The sequence below is a fragment of the Lycorma delicatula genome, chromosome 2 (genome assembly GCF_047948215.1).
Source record: "Lycorma delicatula isolate Av1 chromosome 2, ASM4794821v1, whole genome shotgun sequence".
NCBI lineage: Eukaryota > Metazoa > Arthropoda > Insecta > Hemiptera > Fulgoridae > Lycorma > Lycorma delicatula.
In genome coordinates, this window is record NC_134456.1 from 69,842,655 (window position 1) to 69,868,429 (window position 25,775).

Genomic DNA, 25,775 nt, shown 5'->3' on the forward strand with positions numbered 1-25,775 from the left:
GTACTTGTAAGTGATACTACACTACCTTTTAATTCGATTGAGATAAACATTTTTGAATACATGTATTAAAAATACCTTTAATTAACCTCTTTACATCAAACTTTTGTTTAAACTTAATCTAGTACTTAATTATATTTTAAGTTGTAATAATTGTTAGGACCAAGAAAAATGTAGGGCGTTCTATTGAAATCTGTCGAAACACAGACTATTCACAACAGAAGTTCTTTTTAGCTCTTTTTTAAAATAAATAGAAAGAACTAAGAATATTTATTGCTTTATTGCTTTTGTGAGCCTAGATCAGTCTTCTAATATTTTTTCTTATTTTTTTTGATGAAAAAACTGAAATGTCATAAATTATTTCGTCGAAACTGTCGACTTTCTGACGACCCCGTGAGATGATGATATCTGTTGTAATAAATATCTTCAAAATATTTGTATAATTTATCTCGATTTCTTAACTGAAAAAATAAACACTCACCTAAAATTTTAGTCAATAAAAGAGATTTGAAATTATAAATTGCTTCTTTAAACCTACTTTGACATCTTAAAAACACCCCTAGTAACTTTTAAAATACTCACAAAACAAAACACTTATTCTGTTTTATATTTTACAGAAACAGTAAAGGTTATTTATATCCATCTTGATTTGGATGAATAAATAAAAAAAAACTGAAGTATCTTACGTTGATTTTTACAAGCTAAGTCAATTTTGCAGTCTTAAATCTTTTAATTTCCACCAAGTGTGGGATAGTCATTATATTTTCAAAATATTCATAGCAATACTTTGTCAAGTTCTTTAAAAAGAGAATATAAATTGTTTTATATATATATATGTAACAAAATTGAATTTTATGGAATTTATTATCGTTATCGTGGGTAGACATCTGAAATAAACCTTCATTTTTTTACTCAGTGGGTTTTTTCTTGATTTTACCTTAGAAGAATGTTTTTATTATTAAAAGTTAATGAATCTCCTGCTAGTCAGTCCAAAATTATTTTCAATGTTTTTCATGGCCACAAATGTGTGGAGAGATTATATATTCTGTTATATACGTTTTTCGTGTATGATACTTGATGAAGGATTTAATCTTTTTTTTAGTGAGAGTCGGGCCATATCGATGTATTAAAAAAAAATACAATTAATTTTATTCTTAATAAAATATATTATGAATTGGTGAGAAAGAATTGTTTGACGTACTGTAGTAGAACGATAGAAATGATCTGTCAATATTTTTTAAATACTTTACCGGTCAAATTACCATTCGTCTATAGATTTCTTCCAACAAAATAAAAAAGTAAGAGTCCTACTCTCAAAAACGTACCAAGGCAAATGGAAATATTTATTATACATACTTGATGCGCTGTCTGTTTTTCGATGAATTTGAAACGAATATACTTGCTTCATGTTAAAGGTGAAACAAAATCTAAGGTGGTCTTATTTATCCCTCCCCCAAATGGTCGTTCTGTTAACCCGTGGTTTATTTTATTAACGTTAATCTTTTATATATTAAACAAAATTACTCTTTGACTACGTTTTAAACTAATTTTTCTTTACGGCCGTGAGTGACGAGCATAACAGTTCTAAAAATATGCATTGTTAACTATCTAATAATTTTTCGTTGTCGTCGTCTACTCTAAATGTTTTTTATTTATTTTTTTTGAAAAACAATCTTCCAATTATCGTCCATTCTTTGAGAATTGCTATTTCAGTTAAAAAAATTATTTGCTAGATTTAACAATGAACTGATATTCGTTTTGGTAATTGTAATAACAAAAAAGAGATAAATAGTGTTCAAACACGACAATTATTACAACTTTGATGAAGTGAGATTTATGAGTAAAAGCTTAAGAAGTGATATTTCACGCCTGAGGGCGATTTAGAATAATAATTTATAGTTGCTAATACGACTAATATTATATTTTTAGAGGGGAAATTCCTTTTTTTGTATGTATTAATGATTATTGTTTGTTATTTACATACTTTCTTATCAAAATAAGTTAAAATACCCAAATCGAATGATTTGGAGCGAAGGAATTTTGAAATGAAGGAGAAAAAGTTAGTTATTACGTTTTTGAAAGACCAAAAGTTTTTGATTGATGTTTCACACGGATGGATAGCCGAATAGATTAAAATTTAATCCAAAATAGGATATTATTTTTTATTTTTTTTAAAGAAAATTTTCAGTAATGAAATGAAATTCCGTAGATTAACATAAAATAGATCAGGAAGTAAAGAAAAAAAGAGCACTCTAAATATTTTATCTTTATTATTTATAGAGTTATTAATTTTCAAACTCGTGCAAAGAAAGTCTTCGTCAGATATAAAAGGGAATAAAAATGTAAAATTTTGAAAACATTTCCGCAATTTAAATGTTGATATAATGTTGATAATATTTTTATTTTTTAAACCTCTCTCCCAATTAGATTTTATATTACTTTAAAATATAATTAATTACATTTTTTTATTTATTTTTTGTAATAAATTTTATTCTGAATAAATGATATATTTTGAATTACTTGATAATTATTAGTTAATTCTGTTAAATAAATATTAAGATGGAATATAAAAATTAAATAAAATAATAATTACTAAAACAGGCGATGACGATGCAGTAGGTTAAAAGAAAAAAAAAATCATACTAACAGTGAGCGGGTGGGTTGGTCGTTAAATAAGGAGTGGGCTTTTTTTAGGAACAATCTGCATTTACGTATTCGTCTAAGTGAACATAAAACTCCTTAAAATTGCATTATTGATAAAATTGCGGGAGACGTTTGTGATTTTCAATTTACTGAGTAACATTTATTTATGGAGACTAAATAAAATGTTAAAATATTACCAGAAATTTATCAAATTAAGCAAATAGTGTTCTTCGGTACACTAGTCTCGAAAATAATTATACCTACGATTAAAATGGAAAGATAAACGTAAACAAACTTATAAAATTTAATTAGACGTCAGTTTTCAACGGAATACATTTTTGTGTGTTATTAATTAAATATTTATTTAATTAAGCGAAATAATTTCGTAATATCGTTAATTATGCATAATTTATGTTTGTTTATTATTTTTTTAATTGTTCATATCGTATTGATGGATTTTTTTATCAATTATAAAAGTTATATTAGTTTCGTATATCGATATAATAATTTAATTAATGTTTCATTTTTATTCCGGGTGAATTTTTTTATTTATTTTACAAATTACCAGCATGAAATGTTGAAGGACGCGATTTATTTATTTATTGCATATTTTTCTTTTTTTATCGATGATAAAATTGACATGCATTAATAATGACAATATCTGTTATAAAATGTTTATTACTATTAAATAACTGTAAATTGTTTATCTCTTAAAACGAAATGAAACATAAAGCGTGTATTATCATCTTGATTCATATACTATAGGTTGATAGTTATTAATAATAAGTACCCAGTAACTTATATTTATTTTATTAGAACTAATTGGAAATTCATCATAGATGTTATTTATCATTTAATGATGGCGATAAATATGAGCATGTTGATGGTAAAATACGACATGAGGCATATGTTCGAACCGATTCCACTTTTTCACACCGAATCGATTTACTAAGTTATTGCAATTTTTATTATAAAATTTTTCTTTTTTCAACGAAGAGCAGTTCGTTATTGAATTCAATATATACGTTTCGTTAATGTTGAGTCAACTGTAAAATAAACAAATACCGATTCAAATTAACATGTTCAGATTTAATTTAATTTGTATTACATTGTTGAAAAGTATATATAATCTAAGGTATGTGCAAGTCTACTGTATGATGTGTAAATTCTAACCGAAAAATACGAGTCGTCAAATGATAGATCGTGACGAGAGGAAACCAAGGCTAGACTAGATTGTATTGCTGAGCTGGCTTATATAGTGTAGATGGAGCGGAGTGAACCGCCAGGAGTTGTGTGCGGTACGGAACCGAGTGAATCGTACGGAGCTGTCTCAACGTACTGCCCGCCATAATTTAACGCATCTTAAGATAATATAATAGATTGAATCCAACAAGCTTGGCGACTAGGCCGTATCGTATGGTTGTGTGTTACGTATTAACAATTAATGAATAAAAACGCACGTTTAATAATATACAAACAAATTATGTTGAAAAGAAGGAAAAACTATATTTAACATCACATTGTGCCAGGTAGAAGTGCTGCCTAGCGAACATTGTATGCATGTGTGTATTTTGGATGAACACTTTTTGTCTCGGATTTTGATTTTGATTTCGGATTCGGTTAAGCATCTTTAGAGAATTTTAAAAATACTCGAACGCCGAGATCGGCCGTCGGGTTCACCTCAAAATGGCCGCTAAAATTAAATTTTTGTAATTTTTTTTTATGCAATAACAGTGTAAGCTATCAAGTTGATTCAAACGCACTAATATAAGGTTTATTAAAATACATATATAAGTATCAGTTTTGTAAATCAAGTATAAGAAAATAAAATGGTGGAAAAAAATAACTTTTTAATGATTGGGGAAAAAATATGCCATAAAACCGCCAAAACAGGTAGATAAATAAATTATATTAACTTAGCATATGTAGCGTAAGTAAAAGTTAGTGATAATTTTGTTGTAAATGAATTAATGATTTCATTTCTGATATATTATTTGTTTAGGAGTAGGAGTAAAGTTATGCATTTTTATTATTTTAAATTGTAAAACTTCAATAAGTAATTCATTATGCTTTTTCTAAATAATCTTTTGTGTAAGAAAATTTCGAGTATTAAAGGATTTCATATTTTGTGGAACCTTCATGATTATTTTCTTTCTGTTTGATCGATCTTCTATTTTTCTCTTTAAATAAATGAAACGGTTTTTTCCATACTGGAACATGGAGGCAAAGCACCGTCGGTTCCCCTATACCGGATGCGTAGACATTGAAAACGTGTTTGATGTAGAGCGACAGTATTTTTAACTCGTACAGTCGTTTAGAACTACGATCCGTCAAGTTCGCCGGATATCTGCGTAGGGTCTGTTGTGGTTATGTTTAAAACAATTACGGTTCGTTCATTTGGGTTATGTTTTTAAGTTATTTATTCACTTATCTGTTTCTTATATATATGTAAAATAGAAGTATATTACGTATCTATAAGATACGTCGTATGTTTTATGCATTTATTGGAAAAAAATAATCTATTTAATATTAACTAATCCGTTATATTGCGTAAAATAAGCGGATGATAGCTGTTTTACAGATGTTAAATCGGTTTCGTGTTCGAAGCCAAATATAAATAAAATAAATTGTAGCTGAAGGACACAAAAGGTATTTAAAATTGTGATTTTATTTTTTTAATTATAATTTTGATTCGAGAGCAAAAATGATTTGTCGCATTACACTTTGCTGGTTACATGTTATTAATTAATTTTGTTTTTCTTCTTTAATGAATATAGTTAATTGACAGTTTCACTCTGAAGGGGTCTAGGTCCTCGATCTATGGCTTAAAATCTTTCCTAGAAAAACGCGAATGAATCCTGCAAATTTGAAGGGGATGGTTCAGTTGGTTCTCGCATGATGCGAGAACAAAGAAAGAGAGAGAGAGAGAGAGAGAGAGAGAGAGAGAGAGATAGAAACAGACCAACTTTCGACTTTATATAGAGTATTTTAAAACGCAACCCAGTTTAAAGAAAAATAATGTACTATATTTTATGCGATTCGTTATAAATATTACAATTATTTCTGCAAAACAGTTGAGATCAAAGTGTTTTTATAAGAAATGTTGAAAGTGTCCACCATTTTCATCATTGCAAGCCATCATCATTCATCAACTCATTCATCATTGAAACCTTCTGTTGCATATTACGTGCAACATTTCGAAGTGTACTTCTTCCTGTTTCTGTAATTCTTTAGTTATGTTGGCTTTCACTTTTTCAATGATGTGTGGATTACTTTTGAAAATACCACCTTCAGAGAAATCCTTCTGCAGGAGAAAGATCAGATGACCTAGCTGGACATATGTCAGTCGATATTACTCTTTCACCAAAGAAATCTATCAAAAGGTCCATTAGGTTGCTCTTACCGTGTGGCCCCATATTGTAGAAACCACGAATCTCCCTTATTTAATTCTAAATATCGAATAAATTGCGTCACAATTTCTTGGTAAAGGTCTGCATTAAGAGTGTTTTCAAAGAATATAGGCCCAATTACTCTTAGCCTCTCTGTTTTTCCTGTTTAGCCTCCGGTAACTACCGTTAAGATAATTCTTCAGAGGATGAATGAGGATGATATGTATGAGTGTAAATGAAGTATAGTCTTGTACATTCTCAGTTCGACCATTCCTGAGATGTGTGGTTAATTGAAACCCAACCACCAAAGAACACCGGTATCCACGATCTAGTATTCAAATCCGTGTAAAAATATCTGGCTTTACTAGGACTTGAACGCTGGAACTCTCGACTTCCAAATCAGCTGATTTGGGAAGACGCGTTCACCACTAGACCAACCCGGTGGGTCAATTACTCTTAGCCTGCAAATTGCACACCACACTCCAATTTTCTGCGGGTGTAGATGTCGTGAACTGGTGATGTGAGGATTGTTGGAGCTTCAGTAGCGATTATTCCGACTATTAACGTAATCACTCGAGTGAAACCAACCATCATCTGCAAAACTGTTATCCAACACTTTAATGCTCTCCCGAACAAACTGATAAACCATCGACAGTAGTGGAGCCTAGCAGCTTAATTAACCAGGTATAATAAATCATGTGACATGAATTCGGTACGGCTTTAAGTTAAGTAGTCGGGTAGTTTATTATACAGAGATATTCCGTTGGAGTTTTCGTAATGATTTGTGAGGTGAGTTTAAAAAGCTTACTCTTACATCTTCAGTGTTTCGTCATTAAGTACCGAACGTTTCCGGCTATGTCTTAGATTGCAAACAGAACCAGACCGTCTATATTTCTTTATCAAACGATGAATTGAAGATTTATTTGGTACATTCTTATTCGGGAACTGCAATTGAAAGGCTTCTTGGAAGAAAACAAAAGTTGTTGTTAAATAATTTTTCACAATAAAATCCGTTCTTCCGTGTTCAAAACCATTTCTTCTTATTAAAAATACAGATAACCAACTCGTCACAAAAAAGAAATAGAAAATTATATTACCGATTATAAAATAGCAACAGTAGTTAGTGTTGCCAATATCCTCATCCTAAATTATTATATTAACTTTTCTAAAAAGTATTTTTCTTGGGTTTCGTTTTAAAACTAACACCCAGTATATATATATATTTATTTATTTATGTACGTGAAATGTATTCTGTATTGTATTAGAGTACATTATTATTACAGTTAAGTTCTACTTTTGTTATTATACAATATTAATTTATTAACCGTTGAATCATATGGTTAATTTAAATTATAAAAAGTTTATCACGAATTGATTATTAAATTTTTGTGATCATTTCAAATGAGAGAATAAACAACCATTCTATTATAATGCCGAACCGACTGTTGGCAATCGAACGCACTAGTTTTTAATTAGATCATTCATTTTTAAATTATCTTTATTGTTACTCTCTGCTTCGTGTTAGACATCTGGACGATTTGCATTCGGCAGATCTGATGATTTTCTTTTCTTCCTTGTTATAATATTTTTATTTGAAAACCTAACATTATTTTTATATATTTTGATATATCGAGTCGTTTCTAAAAATTAAATGCTCAACAGATTTTATAAACTCGGCATTTTTGTTGTTTTTGTATTTTTCATAGCCTATACAGATTTTTTTTTAAAGTGTTATTTTTTACTTCCCTGTAAGAAGTAAAGGAGGAAGTATTGTAATCCCGAAAAATTTCGGTTTTCAGATTTCAACGGAAATATCCTTTTCATCATCCCTGAATCCGTTTTGACTAGTTTCGGTGTGACTACGTACATACGTATGTATCTCGCATAACTCAAAAACGATTAGCTGTAGAACGCTGAAATTTTGTATTTAGGGCAGTTGTATCATCTAATTGTGAACTTCCCCGTTTCATTGCAATCGACTGGACCATAAGTGTCCAAAAAATCTGAATTTTGGACTTTTTCTTAACTGCAGTAATAAGCCCTCGTTTAGAGCTTTTCAGTGATAAGTGGTAATTATTTTCATCGGTTCCAGAGTTATAGCCAAATAAAACTTTAATGAAATATTTGAATTTTACAAGGGGATGGACATCGGTTTGAATCCGACTTCATATGCGTAAATTTTTTTAATCTTTTTTTTTTTAATTTAAATATATTGATTTATTAATAATTATTAACCTCTGATTGTAAAAAAAAATTAAATTGAATAATAAAAATTAAAAAAAAAAAACAGATGTTATTAGTGAAATAGAATTTTATCTACTTTTCATTTTAATTCAAATATTTTTAAATTTAAAAAAAAAGAATATATATATATGTATATATATGAAGTCGTATTCGAACCGATGTGTGCGTGGTTACGGATCCTTTCTTTTTCCTGTTTAGCCTTCGGTAATTACCGTTCAGATAATACTTCACAAGATGAATGAGGATTACATGTATGAGTGTAAATGAAGTGCAGTCTTGTACAGTCTCAGTTCAACCATTACTGAGAATGGTTACGGACACGTTCTCACTTCACATACCTACTTGAGCGACGTGAAACAAAATTAATGTATAAACTAATATAAAATGCAAAGGCAATTTTTAGTAACAAAAAAAAAAATACGTATATCTAATTTAATAGGGGTATAAGGAAGTTATTTGGTGTCCACATCAGATTTTTTGATGTACATAGTTCTAGTACTAGTAACAATGGGTGAAAAGTCTAGTGTGTCGTCAACAATTTACATCGTTTCAAACAGTTTTACTTTCTTTCTACGTTTATTTTTTAGAACAATATACTACGATAAAGTCAAAAACTTACTTATTTAATTCATTTTAGAAACCTTGGCATCATTTTGTTTGTTTTTCTTTCTTACGGATTTCGTAAACCAATGACTCGTTCTTAAGTGTGTTTTTATTACATTTTGTAATCTTTTTTCTATATTTGAACGATTTTAACGAAATAAAAATAATATTAGTTATAATAGTAAATTTTCGTGTAGGTTGTAATTTTTTATATCATTCATAATGTTCTATTTTGTTGTAGATGTAGAGATATAGTATTAGGTATTATGAAATTAGGCCTACCATTTACTATTTAAGTTTTAAAATAAATAAATATATATAATATATATATATATATATATTCTTATTCATAAAATTTTATCTATTAGCTTCTGGCTAATTCATTGTTTTTTTCTACACAATGAAGTGGGACGTACATTAGCTGTATGTATTTTTTTGAATAGTAGTATAAAACAAAAATAAAAACTTGTGCAATTCTTAAACCTGTTGCTTAATTTTTTAAATTCTATTATGACCTGTTAAGTTAATATTTAAATCATGCTATTAATAAATAGTGTTGAACTATTTCAATAAGTTACCGAGGTTGCAACATTTTGTTATAATATTTTGCTGGTCACGATTTAAAAAAAAAATGCTATACATTTTGTTGTCCTGTATTACTCGTCGGTTTTGTGATTTATAATTTTTATTGTTCTCGTTTTTATCGCTTAATAAAAAATTGGTTAAATTTGTATTAAAACTAAAATGTCAGTACGGATGGTTTACTTTTAACTAGTCCACGATTAGAACTATTAAACCTTTGTTTTATTGTTGGTTATGGCGTTTCGTTACATTTAATAACTAAATTTTATTTCTTCGTCTACTGAATTGGCTGTATTCGTCTTTTCCGGTTTGTCAAACTCTCCCGTCACGTAGGATTTTTCAGCTTTTAGAAGCCGGCGAAGAATCGTACATCTCTAACTTTGTCTAGCATCTCTTCTATTTCTTCCCTTAGTGTGGTTCCTTTATAATATTGCCTTATATTCTAATATTTTACTTTCTCAGATTACCTGAATTCTTTTATATTTTTTAATTAATCTATTTTTCATTAAATAATGTACGATAATAATACAACGTACTTTTAGATTAGCTTAATCTGCTCCTACGGTTACAGAAGTGAACCTTAATTCATCCTATGCTCTTTGCGAAGACGTACAGGTCAGCGGGATGAACCCGGGAGAGGGGTATGTTAAAAATTGCACACGCAATGTACTCTTAAAAACGATCCACTGAATAGATGTAAACGTCTGTAATAAACTGTTTAAACCGTACTGCAGATGATTTTTATTGCTGCACTGAATTATGGTATTACAAAGACAGGGTTACTTTATGGAGTTTACTGTATAAAATATCTTTAAAATTACTTCGTTTATTAAAAAAAGAGTCTTCCTCCATTTTTTTTTTCATATGTTTTACTTTGCTAAAACCTTTGTTCAGCCATGTGATTGAAACTCAGTTGCTTGAATTATGTAAGTCATGTTTCCAAAGTATGTCTCGTCCCTTGAGGATGGTCCGAATTTCCTAAATCTAAAAAAATAAAAAATAAATAACAAAAAAGAGATTGCTTTTGAGAATACAAAAAAAATTCACTGTTATTGTTTATTGTAATACAAGCATGGTGTTGAGCCATTCGAGATGTCAAAAGGCTTTCGAAGCTGATTATAGCAGTCGTAGGGAAATTTACATTTCCCTACAACGGGTCTTTTAATGTATGCGCTTGTTTTATTTAAGTTTTAACAGTAAAGCAATTTTTCCCCCGTTTTGTATACATTGAATTGAGCTGTCCTAATAGCTAGATACAGTATAATATTGTTTTATTTACATTTGTTGGTAACAGTGATGAGTGTTGTTTAATAATTATACACAATTATACAGCTGAAGTTAGCCTTTTCATGTCAACTATAATATAATGAATAAAATCTGTTACTATTAAAAAATCTTTTTACCAGATTTTTTTTGCCAGCTTAGTTTTGCAAATAATGTTTTTCATGTTGCTTAGAATCTTTAAATGAAGTTAAACTTTTCTTAGGCCATAATTGGTATTTTTCTAATTTCTATTTTTTTAAATTCATCTGTAAGCTTAGGCGATCAAATAAATTCTAATCTCTCCTTAATCGGCCTGTGAAGTGTAAGTTGCTGCGTTTACTCGTTATAAATTAATTTCTTAAAAAAAATTGAAAACGGAACAAAAATGGATTTTTAATTTGCTTTAATTTTAATTATTGTAGGTATAATAAAAAAGGGCGTTAAACTATTCTACTGTATGCCGATGGACTGCAGGCTGGCGCCTTACATCTTATCTGATGTCCATCGCGCTGCAATTGGGCCGCGACCTTTGACCTGGAATTGTGTAAAAATTCTTCGTACAGCGTTGCAGTACTGACGGAATACATTATTCTTAATTATAAAATAAAAACAGCACGCTTGTTAATAACGTGGTTACGTAATTATTAAAAAATACTTAAATAAAATGTTACTTTCTTTTTTTAATGATTACTAATACGTAAATGCTAATTCTAAATGTTTAGTTTTTGAGTGGATTTATTAGTTCTCGATAATTCTATTATCGATAAAAATCTCAAATGTTAATTGCAATGTACATTTTTTAAATAAATAAAAAATAAATGTCGGTTGTTATTAAATCTGTGCTGCAGGTCTCTCTGATCAAAACTATTGAAGAATGTTACTTAATATTAACTACATTTAAATGCTCACTTTACTGATTTAGATTATTGAACGCAAGATAAATTAACGGTACGCACTATCTTAAAAATTTGGCCTCCGATCAGTTGCCGAACTGTCATCGGCATATTAATAATTATGAAGCATCGTAATCTGAAAATTAGGATAATTGATAGCTCTGTGATAAAAAAGATTTTTTCCAGTCGAAAAGTTGTTCTTTCAGAACAAAAATTTGGCTCAGACCGGTTTAGTTTTTTCTTTTTTTAATATGAATTACTTAATAATTTGCTCGTATAATAGTTTTATAATTTGTTGCATTGACTTTTCCGATAGACGTAACATGGCTTGTATTTCCGTTAATGCTAATGATGTACAGTGATTCGGAAAGTCGCTGTGCAGTATGCTTTAGAATTATGTGGTCATTCTGTTCTTTCGGTGTTAGATTGGTTCCCTGTGGGTTCGTTGGGCGTACACCCATCGGGTTGGTCTAGTGGTTAACGCGTCTTCCCAAATCAGCTGATTTGGAAAGTCGAGAGTTACAGCGTTCAAGTCCTAGTAAAGCCAGTTATTTTTACACGGATTTGAATATTAGATCGTGGATACCGGTGTTCTTTGGTGGTTGGGTTTCAATTAACCACACATCTCAGGAATGGTCGAACTGAGAATGTACAAGACTACGCTTCATTTACACTCATACATATCATCCTCATTCATCCTCTGAAGAATTATCTAAACGGTAGTTACCGGAGGCTAAACAGGAAAAAAGAGGGTTCTTTGGGCGTTGCTCAGTAGTAACCTAGACGTCAGTTGTTGAGTTGCGATTGAACATGCAACATGCTTAGTTTAGTTTCGTTTATCGGAATCAGTAATTGACAGAAACGTAGCTGTTCTTTCGGTAGAGGAACGCAATTTTCTCGTGGGACACGTTTTTTTGTGAAGATGACTATTATACTGATTTAATGAAACACAAGTTTTCTGAAAAAATTCTAAATACTTCTGTTCCTCACAGTAATGCGAGCCACAGGCCCTGTGAAGACGCTGATCGAAATGGAGACGAAGTAAACCAACAGAAGCTGCTTGATATTACGGATGCTATGGTCGAAATAACATAAAAGTTAGCACAGTAGCAAGATATCAGACCTGCTACCGCACATAAGGCTGTAAGAAAAAACTAAAACTTTTCCCGTACAAAGTAATATGTGTTCAAGAACAGAAACTTACAGATCATGCCAAAAGACTTAAATTATTGACAATGGTTTAAACATTTTATTGATAAAAATTCCATAGGTATCCTCAACATTATGTTTTTTACAGATGAAGCATGTTTTCATTTGGGAGGGTATATTAATCCACAAAATAAACCACTGTGGTTACTAACCCCAAGAATTACACCAAGCGAAAATTAGAGTCTGGGTTGATGTGAGTAGAACATCCATTGCGGGTCCAATATTTTTTTTTTAAATATAGTTAACACTGATCATTATTATGCTGTTAAACAAACTTCATTAGTCAGTTAACAGAAATGTAAATAAATCATGGCTGATTCCAACAAGATGGCGCCACAGGGCACACAGCTAACAATGAATTTTATGAAATGTCTTTGGGGAACAAATCATTTCAAGAGGTTTGTGGCCTTCACGATCACCCTATCTGACTCCCCCAGATTACTTTATATGGAGGGCAGTGAAACAAGCAGTGTAAACTAAAAACTACAAAAAATATTTGCACGCAATATTTGTGGCATTCGTGCAAAATATTCTGGAACATCAGCAGGTTAAAATGTTTGAAAACTAACTGAAATGTGTGCAGTGTTGTATTGATGTGGAGGAGGTCATTTTCAACACCTTTTATAAACTATTCCAGTTATTGTAATATCCATTTCTATAAAATAATGAAATAAAAATACAAAATAATAATTAAGAAAGTTTCATCATTACATTTCCATAATTTCAGTCCACAGGAATTTTCTGAACAATACTCCTGTATTTCTGTTGCTCATTATGAAAATTTTCTTTGTTTTGTTCGGTGATAAATTCTTGTGATACAATCAAATTGATTTCATATAAAACAACATTAAATCCTAGTGTTCTGTTTTGAAGCATCTAATAATATGCAAGCATGTCATTATCGTTAAAAATGTATTGTGCATATATATATATATAAATATATATACATATACACACATACAAACCTACACACCCCCTCTAAAATATATCTCTTAGGAGTACCTCAAAGCTCAGAACAAATTTTCAAGATAGTACAAAAATTGGCTGTCAGATCGTTATTTGGCATCCACAAATATGAATCATGTAAATCGATATTTACTAAATTAAAAATTCAGCTCTTCCATACGTTTACATTTGTGGAATGTGTAATCATTACTAAAAGCAGTAGAAAGCAGTACAAACCAGACTAATAAACTGCTTTTTTGTAACTGTAAATTGTACTTCTAAGAAAGAGCTTTTTTTGTTTCTGTTACTGTTTTAATAAATTTATAAAACATTAGAAAGATCCTTCCTCTAGATAATTAAACGTAAGATTACATTTTACAGAAACAATAGATTGATCTTTAAAATTACTAATTAAAAAATTAACCAAAATCATGAATTTTTTTCATTTTTATTTAATATGTGTAAAAATATCTATTCAAGTAATTTTTATTAACACCTGAATTGTTGTTTAGGTGAATTTATTTTATTTGTTTGGTATTTTCTAGTTATTAAATATTATGTGCTGATCAGAATCAATAATAAATATATTTATTTAGCATTATTACAATTAATTGTCACTGATAAGTAGTTGTTATAGTAGTTGTAAGAAATTTTTGTAGAACTAAATTTTAAATCCAAGTGTTTAAAGATCTACTTCACCATGAGTAATCAATTTTTCACAAAATTTCACTCTCTGTCAAAATCATCTTTATGAATTATATGAAATGGTTTCTGTCAGTAGTACTAAACTTCATTCCTTTACAATGTTTCATAAACTAGTTTGGGTGGTATTTAAAGCCTAACGGAATTCTTTCTCGTTGTGTTTGATTTTTGAGGACTATTTGTTGATGTTTCCATAAGTTTGTTTTTGAAATTTTTAGGCCTAAATGATTATGAAGGATCTCCAAAACCTCCAGTATTTTTTAATTTTATGTTAGATTTTTGCAACTGCTGACAGGTTGGTAATGGAGAGTCATCTAATACTTGGATTTGAAATACCTCTTCCTGGATGGCAGTAGTATTCTTATTATTTGTACATTGTTAGTGAAGAATAAAAACTCAATCTTGTTCTAGGTACTTATGTCCCATCATTTTTAATACAGGTACAAAACTGACTAAATAACAGATCAATTATTAATTATATTAGCTGATTACTACTGATTAGAAAACAAAATTTTTCCATCTGAAACTGACTTACCTAACAGTTGTCAGAATTAAAAACTTTTATTTATGATTACAAGTTTAACTGAGGTTTGTATGAAATCATAAATTATCATCCGCATTTATTTAACATTTCATAACATTAGACTTATTTTTGCATAAAAAACTTAAGTAGGTTCTTCCAATTCATTATTTTTACTGTTTAACTTTTCTTTATTTTGAGATTGTAGAATAATATTTATCATGCATATCAATTCCTCTGCTACATAAGATAGTGTACAATTACGATTTTTAAAAACACACTTACATATAAATATTGTGGTCCATTAAAATTTGTTTTTAAGATCATTTGTTGCATAAAACACGATAATTTTAATTATTATAATTATTTTTTATTATAATAATTTCATAAAAAATGTATTGAAATGTATATTTTTTTAAGCTAACTATTTACTTTCTGCTTTGGTGGTTCATAAACCTATTTATACACATCGTAATAATAAATGGTTTTTATGTTTTTGAATTTATTCACTTTATAGGTTACGTTTTACAAGTCATGTTATATTTTTATTGACATAATTTAAAATTATATTTTTGATTTTTAATGACGTTTTTATTGTAATGGACTTAATTTGCTTGCAGTAATGGATTCTTGATAAAGTAGCATATGTTTGTTGATTCAATATGTTAGTTTAATGCTGTAAATTATTTCTGTATGATAGTAGTGCGGATATTAATTGTTGTTATTTGGTACAGTGCTTTGACCTTGTGTTTTACTTTTTATTATTATTTTTATGGCCAATTTATATGCTGTAATTAGTATTTGTGTTTCTTTTGCATTGAATTAAATTTTGCGTGGAGTTATCTTTAATTATGTAATTGTAAAATATTTTCAAAAGGCTATTTGCAATTTGTACTATGCAGCTTTAGTTTTGTGTGCATCATTATTATTTTTATTTATTTAATTTTCTTTAGTGTATTTACTTTTATTTTAGCAGTTTTCATTTTTTTTTTGTTATTTATTTTATCTGTTTTTTTTTTTTAATGCTTGACTAATTTTCATATTTACGCTTTGTGTTTTCTTGCAGCAACCATTTTTACCTTTATCCCGTCACCTGGTGGATTTCCCCCCGGGTTATGAAGGGGATAACCCTCCCCCGTTACCATCTAGGAATCCCCCTCGGAGTAATGGGCCTCCTCCACCCCAAACACCTCCTCCTTTGCCTCCTCGCCAGTATTTGCTTCACACGGATAAACTAACCTCAGGTGCTGATCACATGCCTTCTGCCTCTGCTTCTAACCATTGTGTAAGTATCTAACACATCACAGCTTTAGTAACATTCACTTTTATTATTTTTCTTTTTAATGGCTATGGTCAATTACAGGGTTAATATTTATTTATGTTTATGTACATCAGTAATACTTTACTGTAAGTTAACTTCCGTTAACTTATTATACATTTATTAATACTCCTAATTAGCTCATAATTATGAACATAATATTTAATAATTATTTACATTTTTTTTTGTAGTTTTTGTTAGTTAATTGCAAATCTTGTTATAACCTTTTAAGGCCTAAAAACCTTTTAACTTCAAGGTTTCATTTTTTGACCTTTTTAAATCTTATTCTATATTTTGCTCATCCCTATTTTCAGACTTTTATTTTGAGCTGAAGAATAATACAGTACTATGTATTATTACTTTTTATCATAATCTTCATTAAAATTATCCATTGTCTTGTAAACGTTTTTAAATCAAATGGTCATTTACAAATGAATTACTACCTGGTATTAATCTGGCATGAAGAACATAACTTCCTATTTTCATATTTGAAAATTTAATAAATAATTAATATATTAGAAAATATATAAAAGTCATTGTAATTCCAAAGTCAAAGGCAGTGTCAGTATAAAAAAGCATAAAAAACTATTATAAGTCATGCTGTAAGTTTACGAAGAATGCACATTGAAGTATTATACTGTATGTAGAAGTCACAATGTCAAATCTAAAGATTTCTGGTCCAGTGTATCCCAAGTTATTAATTGAATGTTAAGGCTGTAAGGGAATGTAACTGAGCAATTTCTCACAAAAGTATAATGAAAGTAAGTAATTAAATACTTATAAATAGCTTGCCAAATATACACAAGATTAAGGAGAAAAGCATTTTTTTTCTAAATAAAAAAATAAAACAAGTACTGTGATGTGAAATCTAGTGCATCAAGTTAACTATTTTAAAATCTGTTGAACCATTAAAAAGTATGTAGAAGTTAAATTATATTTCAGTATTTAGAAAAATAATATGCTGGTATATTAAATTTTTGTCAAAATATAGAACTCCATTAATTATGCAAACATGAAGGGATGGGGGTACAAAAATATTATTTTTAGGTATTTGCAGAAACGAGAACAGATATAAAAAAAAGATATTTGAACAGTAAATTTTTCTTTTAAATACTTTTGTAATATTTTTCCTATTATTTTTTTTTGTGTTACAGTGTGAATTGCAAAAGCATTTTAAACTTTTAATACATTTTATATTTCGTTCCAGATAGAAAAGTTAAATAACTATATTGAAATTACTAAATTTCATTATACTTTTTCATTCTATGCTCACTGTTAAATTTTTTCTTGTCATATCAGTTTTTCAAGAAATTGAAAATAAGTAATGAGCCATCCACTAATTTTCTAAATATGAAGTGAAGGGGTTTTAAAAACTACTGTTTCATCTTATCTGTAGGGGAATCAAAAAGTATTCTTATATAAAATCCCAGGTGAAAATTTTTGGATTATTAAACATGTGTAGGTAAAAATCAAATCCAAAAAAAATTTTTAAGTGTTGTGGCAAATTTCTTATTTTAAAAATCTGCAATGAAGTTGTTAAACTTACATTGCAGATCCACGTGTATAAATTTGAAACAAAAACACTAAATTTGGAAGAAGTTGAAAATTTTAACTAAAATCTTTTTTCTTGAATTTGTGAGTAATTTAGGGAAAAGTCCAGAACTTTTTAAAAAACTCAGAACTCATGAATAAAATTTTCATTAAGTTCAGTTAAGTCAAGATGTGACAATTAAAACCTCCCATCACCACCCCTTTGAGACTGTATTTTTAAACTTTAATATCATAGTTCCCATTATATAGAAATCACCATGTCAGATTTTAAGAATTCTGGTTCAGCCTATCCTAAGTTATTACTCAGTAGATGTAAAAATGCATGCGCATGCTTGCACATGAACACACACACACACACACACACACATACACACAACACACAACTGAATTAACCCCAAATTTGTTTTGTATCCCTTGACATTCCATGGCCTTTGTGAGTCCAAAAAACGTGAAAAGGTGATATTTATATTTCTGTTATTTCACCAAATTTAGTAGTTGCATAATACCAAAGTTAGTTCTGAATTCATTTTAGGGTATACTTTACTTGAAAATGAAAGAAAAAATAGGTATAAATGTAAAGTGCAACTAAATGTCAAAGTAAGGTACAATTTGTTAAAAATAATTTCCCTCTGTCCACTTCTAATGTGTAAAATGTGCACAACATATTCAATTTTCTGAAGTGCCATAACACTAATGATTGTGACTTAACATGAGTCACTTCCAAAAATGACATACTGTTATTAAGAATAATAATATTATTACAAGTATCATAGAATACAATAAGCATACAAGAAGAATACATAGTGTACCAAGAATAGCAATTACCATGCCAGGCTTACAAGGGAAAGTGAACAATGAAGTGGTTTCCCATTGATTTCATCACTGAGCCAAATATTTGGTGCTGAACGTTTTAAATATAGATGATATTCAGCCGTAAAAATGACTATACAATACATTGATTTGATAATTGTCACTTGTACGTGAATCATAGCCACAATATAAACTGGGGCAGATAAATGTAAAGCAACGAATTACATTTCCGATATAAAACAATGCATTATATAGATCCCTTTAACTCAATAGAAGAAAATCTTGTGTATAATATTGGAAAAATTAAAAAAACAAATTTGCTGTATTCAGATTTATTTATTAAGCAGATAAATAATTCAGATACATGAATTTTTATTAAAAAAATATCTTATTTTAGGATATTAATTTTAACGGTTTAAATTTGTTACATACTAATACTGTGGTTCAGAAATATTGTTTGTTTAAAACTATACTTTTACATTTAGAAATACTGCTCCAATGTATTACCACATGTAGCTAGCTTCCTTCATTTTTTGTATGACATATAAAAATTTATTACGTTTATATACAAGTGTTTGGGCTAAAGGTATCCAAAAGTAATGGCTTACATTTAGAAAACCAATCATCATTGTTTTATTTAGTAAATCAGTTATGCTTGTTCAGTGGCGGTATACAAACTGAATGGAATATCAATCCTCCTATATCCAATTCTATTAGTACTGATAGAAACTTTGCTAACCAAAGCACACACTGAATCTTCTGTTGTGAAGTCCACATCTCCACTGACTACAATTGCATTGTGAGTTGACTTGCCTGCACGTACGTATTGTACTGACCTTGACTGTATACAGAACAAATCTTGAAGATATTGTCTATTGAACCTAGGTTTAAGAGATTACGATGACTGGTTTTCTAAATATAGGCCATTACTTTTGGATACCTGTAGCCTGGACACTGTATTTATTACTGTATAAAAGAGGGAAAGATGTACTACAGCATAAACATAGTAATAAATATTTATTTAATTTTTGTGTTATAGTAAACATAAACAACTAAAAATCTTAAAATAATTTATATTTTTTGGAAAGTTTTTCCTTGCTCCTTATGTTTTAAATTTATTCTTGAATTAAATGTTACGTAATAGCTAAAGGAAAAGATATTCTAAAATGTGATGAAATCATCTGGTAGAAAGGCCTCTGAAAACTATAATTTGTGGTTGGCTTCAGAATAGTTTTTAAAGATTTTCAATATAGCAAAATATAGTATTTTCGGTTTTACAAAACCTGAATGTACATGGCTGTAGCAGTCAACACATGTACAGTGTCTACTTGCAAAAAAATGTATTAATTTTTTCAATATTCTTTTTAATTTTTCTAATTTGAAATCACATAAAATGTGCCAGCTAAATATTACTCTACTGTTATTATTCTACAAAAAAGCAGTTGTGGTGGTGAAGTGTCTTTCTATTTTAATTTCTTTTCCATTGTGGTGCTGGACTTAACTGAAACTTTTCTTAGCAGCAAGTTATGATTCTTATAATTTTTGTTTTTAGAAACATTTTTCTTTATATTACTAAAATTAATTGTAGTTGTCATATATTTCATTTTTTTTTTTTAATTTGTTTTGCGATGACAATAAATTCACTGTAAAATGAGTTTTATTAAACACTTGCACATTGCATTTTTCACTGTTATAGTCTTCTGTATTTTAAATTTTGCTATTAAATTGTTTATTTTTGTCATACATGATGGTTGGAATGTCCTTGATTGGTTTTAGTGTTTTTCAAGAGCAAAAATTCTTTTAATGTGTTAACCTCATGCCAATATTTTATTAAATTTCAATATCATTTATTCATAAAAGTAAATTAAATATGAATTTTTTTAACTGCTTAAGAATGAAATGGGATAAATAGTAAATTATGAAATTCCCATATATATATTCTCATTCTATATTCTATGTAATTTATACAAATATTCCCATACTTATATACCCAGTGAATGAATGAATGAGTAAAAGCTAAACATTTTCCACAAGAAAATTTTCTGAAAATATTTATCTGAGTTTTCCTTAAAACTGTAAAAAAAAATAAAATGGATTATCCAATCAATTATCCCCTTACTTAAGCCTAAAAATCCTGGGACATTTTGTTAGTCTCTTCTTTGTAATGAATATAAAAAAGTCTCAGTCAGGCAGTTTTTGAGGTGTTGGTCTCTGACATTATTTCTGTTGTACTACTTAGTTGTATATTTGTTTTACACCACCTTCTCTACAGACAGATCATTCTGGCTCTTCAGAAGACAACTATTATCTACAAAGAAGTTTTGAAGTTATAACATCTCAATAATTCTGTCTTTAGGGGGCTACATTGAAGGATTATCAAGTTATTCCTTTATTGTGCTGACTATATGATAAATTTACATCAGTATTCATTTGTAATATATTTAACTTCTTGCAAAGTACAGGTGTTCAGCTAATACTCAGGCATTCTTCAATTTTGTGTAGCTTTTTTGATTTTCATAAGATTTTATACTGGATTAATTAGTAATTTTAATTGTTCATTAATATTCCTTATTTTGTTGTTTCCTGAAGTTAAAGTTTAATATTTCTTTTTTTTATCATTGTTCTGTAATAATATGCAGGTAGTTCCCAATATTTAAAGGTTTTCAATGTACATACACAAGGAGGATTAAAAGTTTCATGGGCACGTGGTACCAGCAGGTGAAAAAATTTCATTGAGGCTAATTTTTTAAATTTTGCAAATCAAAAAGTTTTTGAGCAGAACAAAAGGACAAATTAACAAAATTCATTGCTCACTCTCTGGATGTGGAAAGTATCATATTCTTTCTAAATTAATTTTCACTACACCCATTAAATTGAGGGCTTGTATTTTTGAGAATCTACATTCTGAGAGGGATGTAAAAGTAATAATGCTATTTTAAATTAAAAATAGCCTTAAATTTTGGCCTGGTAGTCAGCACTTTCATATAAAAGAAATTGAAAAAGGTCAGTTAATTGATTGCCATTAGTTTAAAAATTAAGATGAGATTGTGGTGTTTATGAAAATATTCACTTAATTTCTGAAGTCTAAATATGTATAACTAAAATAAATATATTTTATCTTTCTGTGATCATTCATGAGTTGCAGAATGAAAGTCAAGTTTTAAAGCATATATATTTTTAGTTGTTCTTATTTATTCACCCTAGTCAGCCAAGTCTATAAGTCTGTTAGAGCAGTAAAAAAAGCAATGCACCTTCACAAAAGAATACCTCAAAAGTTATATTCCATAATCACACCAAAGCCTGTCTGAGTCAGATTTATATACTAGTTTAAATGTAGTGCGTCATTCCTTTTGTTAGCCTTATTGCAAGTAGATTTGGAATTTAATACAAATTTCTATTTATACATCATTTTATTCAACTACTCACTTTATATTATTTTGATGATATTTATCTGTTTTTTTAACCACATTAGGCCTGAGTTAATCAAACTCATGTTTGAATCATGATAATGGCCTTTTGTTCTCCAGTGATGCAAAAATCCAGTTGCATGCTGGACCCAAATTCAGATGATGGACCTGTTATTAATACATGCTGTATGTTTTCATTTAGTATATCATATCATAGGCTTGTAATGAAATTACTTTGTTTTTTGTATCAACACAAAAACCATGTTTTTGTGATGTAATGTTGAGTGTTGGTGATGTAAATCAACACTCTGAATGTTGAGTAAGAGAAGTGAATTGTGATGTAGGGCAAACATTTATCATTGAATTATTGTAAAAGTAAAGTTGGTATGTTTATTTTGGTTGCACATTATAAAACATTTGTTTTACACTCTAATCAAAATCTTCTTGCAATTTTAATGGTATCTGAAATAACATCATCTTCTCTATATTTATTTTGTAAGTATGCTCTACATTTGTAATTTTAGTTTATGTGTACTGTACAATTATTTTAATTATTAAGCAAATATTTTTTTATAATTTATTCTAACACAAAGGAACGAGGTAAGTTGTTTAATTTTTCAGTAACTTGGTAATAAATGAAAGATCATACTTACATTTAAGAGAATCCTTATGAAATTTTTCTGGGTAATATGTCTACTGCTGAGGATTACTCTCATACTCCCCTTTAGTTATCATTATTCAATTTTTCTTTGACTAGTAACCCTTTTATACTTCTGCTACAACTGCTGAGTTGAATTAAGTAAAGTAGAATGCTGGCTTTAGCATGATGCTATCTCTGAAAAAGTAGTTATTCACTATTGGAAGGATGTAAACCTTTTTTTTTTTTTAGCTGCTGCACTCGCTGATATGTTGAAATCACAAAATCAGAGTTATATAAAAGGAGAGATTATTTTGCCTTTATTTTAAAGTTAAAAGTTAATTTTCTAAATCCCTTTCAAAGTTATAAGTTAATTTTCTAAATTTTAACTTTACTATAAATTTTTAAATTCTAACTGAAGTCATTCAGGCTGATCATTAAGCAGTCTTATTCCAAGCGAAATTGAATAAAATAGGATATCTATAGGATAGAAACTGGGACCTAAGAAAGATGGTAGACTGGCCTGATTAAGATTACTGTTTCTGGATGGCTCAATTATTCTCCCTAACTCCTCCCTCATTTTCCTATCCTTTATTCATTTTTCCTTAAAAGAATAGCTTGAAAGAATTTTTTGTCTAGCCTCTGGGACCACCTGTAGGTATTGCTTCAGAGGATGAGATGAATGATTTGTAGCTTGTGTGAAAATGCCATGCCTGACCGGGATTCAAATCCAGACCTCCAGATGAGAGGCCGAGACGCTACCACTCACACTATGGAGGCCAGCAGCTTGGGATTTGGGTCAGCTGTTGCCCTACTGTGACTTGTAGTATCATTTCTTCTTTTATCACCTGTAAAACACCTAATTGCCTTTTGTTTCATATCTAAGGATTGCATGAAAAACCAAAATAGTGTCTGAGGAAGCTCCTTGTTAAACCCAGGCCTCCTAGTCCTCTAAAATCTAATCTAAATGATCAATAATATTAGTAAGCTATGGTAAGAAGCACATCTTTTATTGTATAACATTTTGAATGTTTTGTATTTTACTGTAATGTTCTTTCTTTTAAATCTTTTTACTGTTACAAAGATTTATTTTGATTTTGATAACCTTCTTTATTTCTCTTGAATTGCAACAGTGCTTTGTACATTTTGTATTGGATGTTTTGTCGTGTTAAATGCAGTTTATTTAAAAAAAAAAAAAAAAAATTGAAGGCTTGCATTTTTACTTAAATTATTAAAAGTAAGATGTGAAGATGTATGAAATATTTTCTTAAAATATTTTTTTGTTTTACTTTTTTATGTTTGGCTTTTTTGTGAATGGTAGCTTAATTTTATTGTTTTATTGCATTATTTGTGAAGTACAGAAAATATATTTTTTATTTTTTAGAATAAAAATATTCTATTTTTATATTGTTTTGTAGAAACTTTTATAAACTGTAATACGATCAAATATTAAATCCTTGCATCTTATTTTAGGTCTACAAAGAAGGATTTAATGTAGTGGCTTTGCACATTATATGCTTGTGTGTATCATCAGTGATTTATAGTTTTTTTTGTTTGTATTTTTTCATTAATCTGACTGAAAAATAATCTTGATTGTAATTCTTCACTGATAGGTTTTCATCAAACTTGAATTAATTCTTGAGTTAACTAACTTATAATGAAAAGAAAACTATAATGGTTTATTTGGATTTTTATTTTTAATTGAATTCCGTTATCTACTTAACAATATTAGACACATTGAACAGTTCTCTTACTTGTAGCTGTTTTTATGCGAGCCATCACATCCCTGTTAATTGGATTACAAATGAAAAACATTGGTTGTATGATGACATTATATGGATCATTATTTTGTAATATTTTTTAAGATTGTACAATTTTTAAAAACTCACTGGGTTATTGTGGAACATATTCTTTTCATTCGGATTATCTCTGTTGTATATAAATGTTTAAAATTGTTTAATTCAAATACCGATTTGAGTATTAAAAGTTTTATTAATGATGAAGTTTATATTTTAAGAACTTCAAATGGCACTCTAAAATGTCTCATAATCAAGATAAGTCCATTTAGATGTAATGCTAATAACAGAATTGTTTCAAATCACCTGATTTATCTTCACAATAAGAGTTTATATAAAGTTAGTCAAATTTCCAACCAGACTGAACAGTACAAATTTTAAAAAGATGATACATTTTTTAAGAGTTTATGTACTGCATTGTTGGAATACAGTATTCATATACACATGAAAATGTACAGATACTAAATTCTTACTGGTAATAATATGATAGTATTTTGACAAAAAATTATTATTTTAAGACAATTTTATGATAAAAGTTGTATTATTTATTTGAAAATCATATGTTATGTATTGGTAGAATGGATTACTAATCTTTTACTTTACTTATTACATTTTAATACAATTTTATAAATTTTAAGTTGCTTAAAATACTGATATTTTGAACACTATTCTATTACTGTTACTGAAAATAAACTTTCATTAACATATTTATTAATTTAATTATTTCAAGATTATTTATTTTTTTCTGAAAGGATAAATGAATTCTTTGTCTTAAAAAATAAGAGAGCAAATTTTAAATTTCTGTTAACTTTAAAATTAAAATTATACATTACTTATTAGTTGTACAGATATTTATTGTATGGTATCAGTGTGGCAATGCACACGTAGAATGAATGTAATTTAAGTATGAATTACTTGCTCTTTGATTGGGAAAAATAATTAAATTCAAACAATAAATGCATTTCTTTGATGGATATATATGCATGTGTGCATATGCATATTTGAAAGTGTAAATTTAGAATGTTAGTGGATATATTTAACACAAAAGGGAGTGGTGTGTATGTGTGTGTGATATTTATTGTGCATAATTTATATTATACTATAATTGTTATCTTTATGTGATTATTTTATTTCTGTTGCTTTTTACAGGCAGGAAGTGGTTCCACTACTGGGATGCACACACATCATCGTACCAAGTCAAGTCCAGACACACTTACTACAAATACCTCATTGGCAGAAGGTAAAAGCATGTTTAAAATATTTACT

The 25,775-nt window shown here is 28.8% G+C and overlaps 1 protein-coding gene across 8 annotated transcripts in view; it reads left to right on the top strand.

Moving 5' to 3' along the window:
* The window catches only part of RhoGEF2 (Rho guanine nucleotide exchange factor 2), a 1,010,441-nt gene that overhangs the window by 276,479 nt on the left and 708,187 nt on the right, over positions 1-25,775 (top strand). For 6 of the 8 annotated variants that reach the window (XM_075355529.1, XM_075355530.1, XM_075355526.1 and 3 more), the window contains 2 exons: positions 16,057-16,275; positions 25,659-25,749. In XM_075355529.1, coding sequence (XP_075211644.1) covers positions 16,057-16,275; positions 25,659-25,749 — 310 coding nt within the window. The remainder of the gene's footprint in view (positions 1-16,056; positions 16,276-25,658; positions 25,750-25,775) is intronic. The other 2 variants (XM_075355531.1, XM_075355533.1) reach the window with 1 other exon arrangement.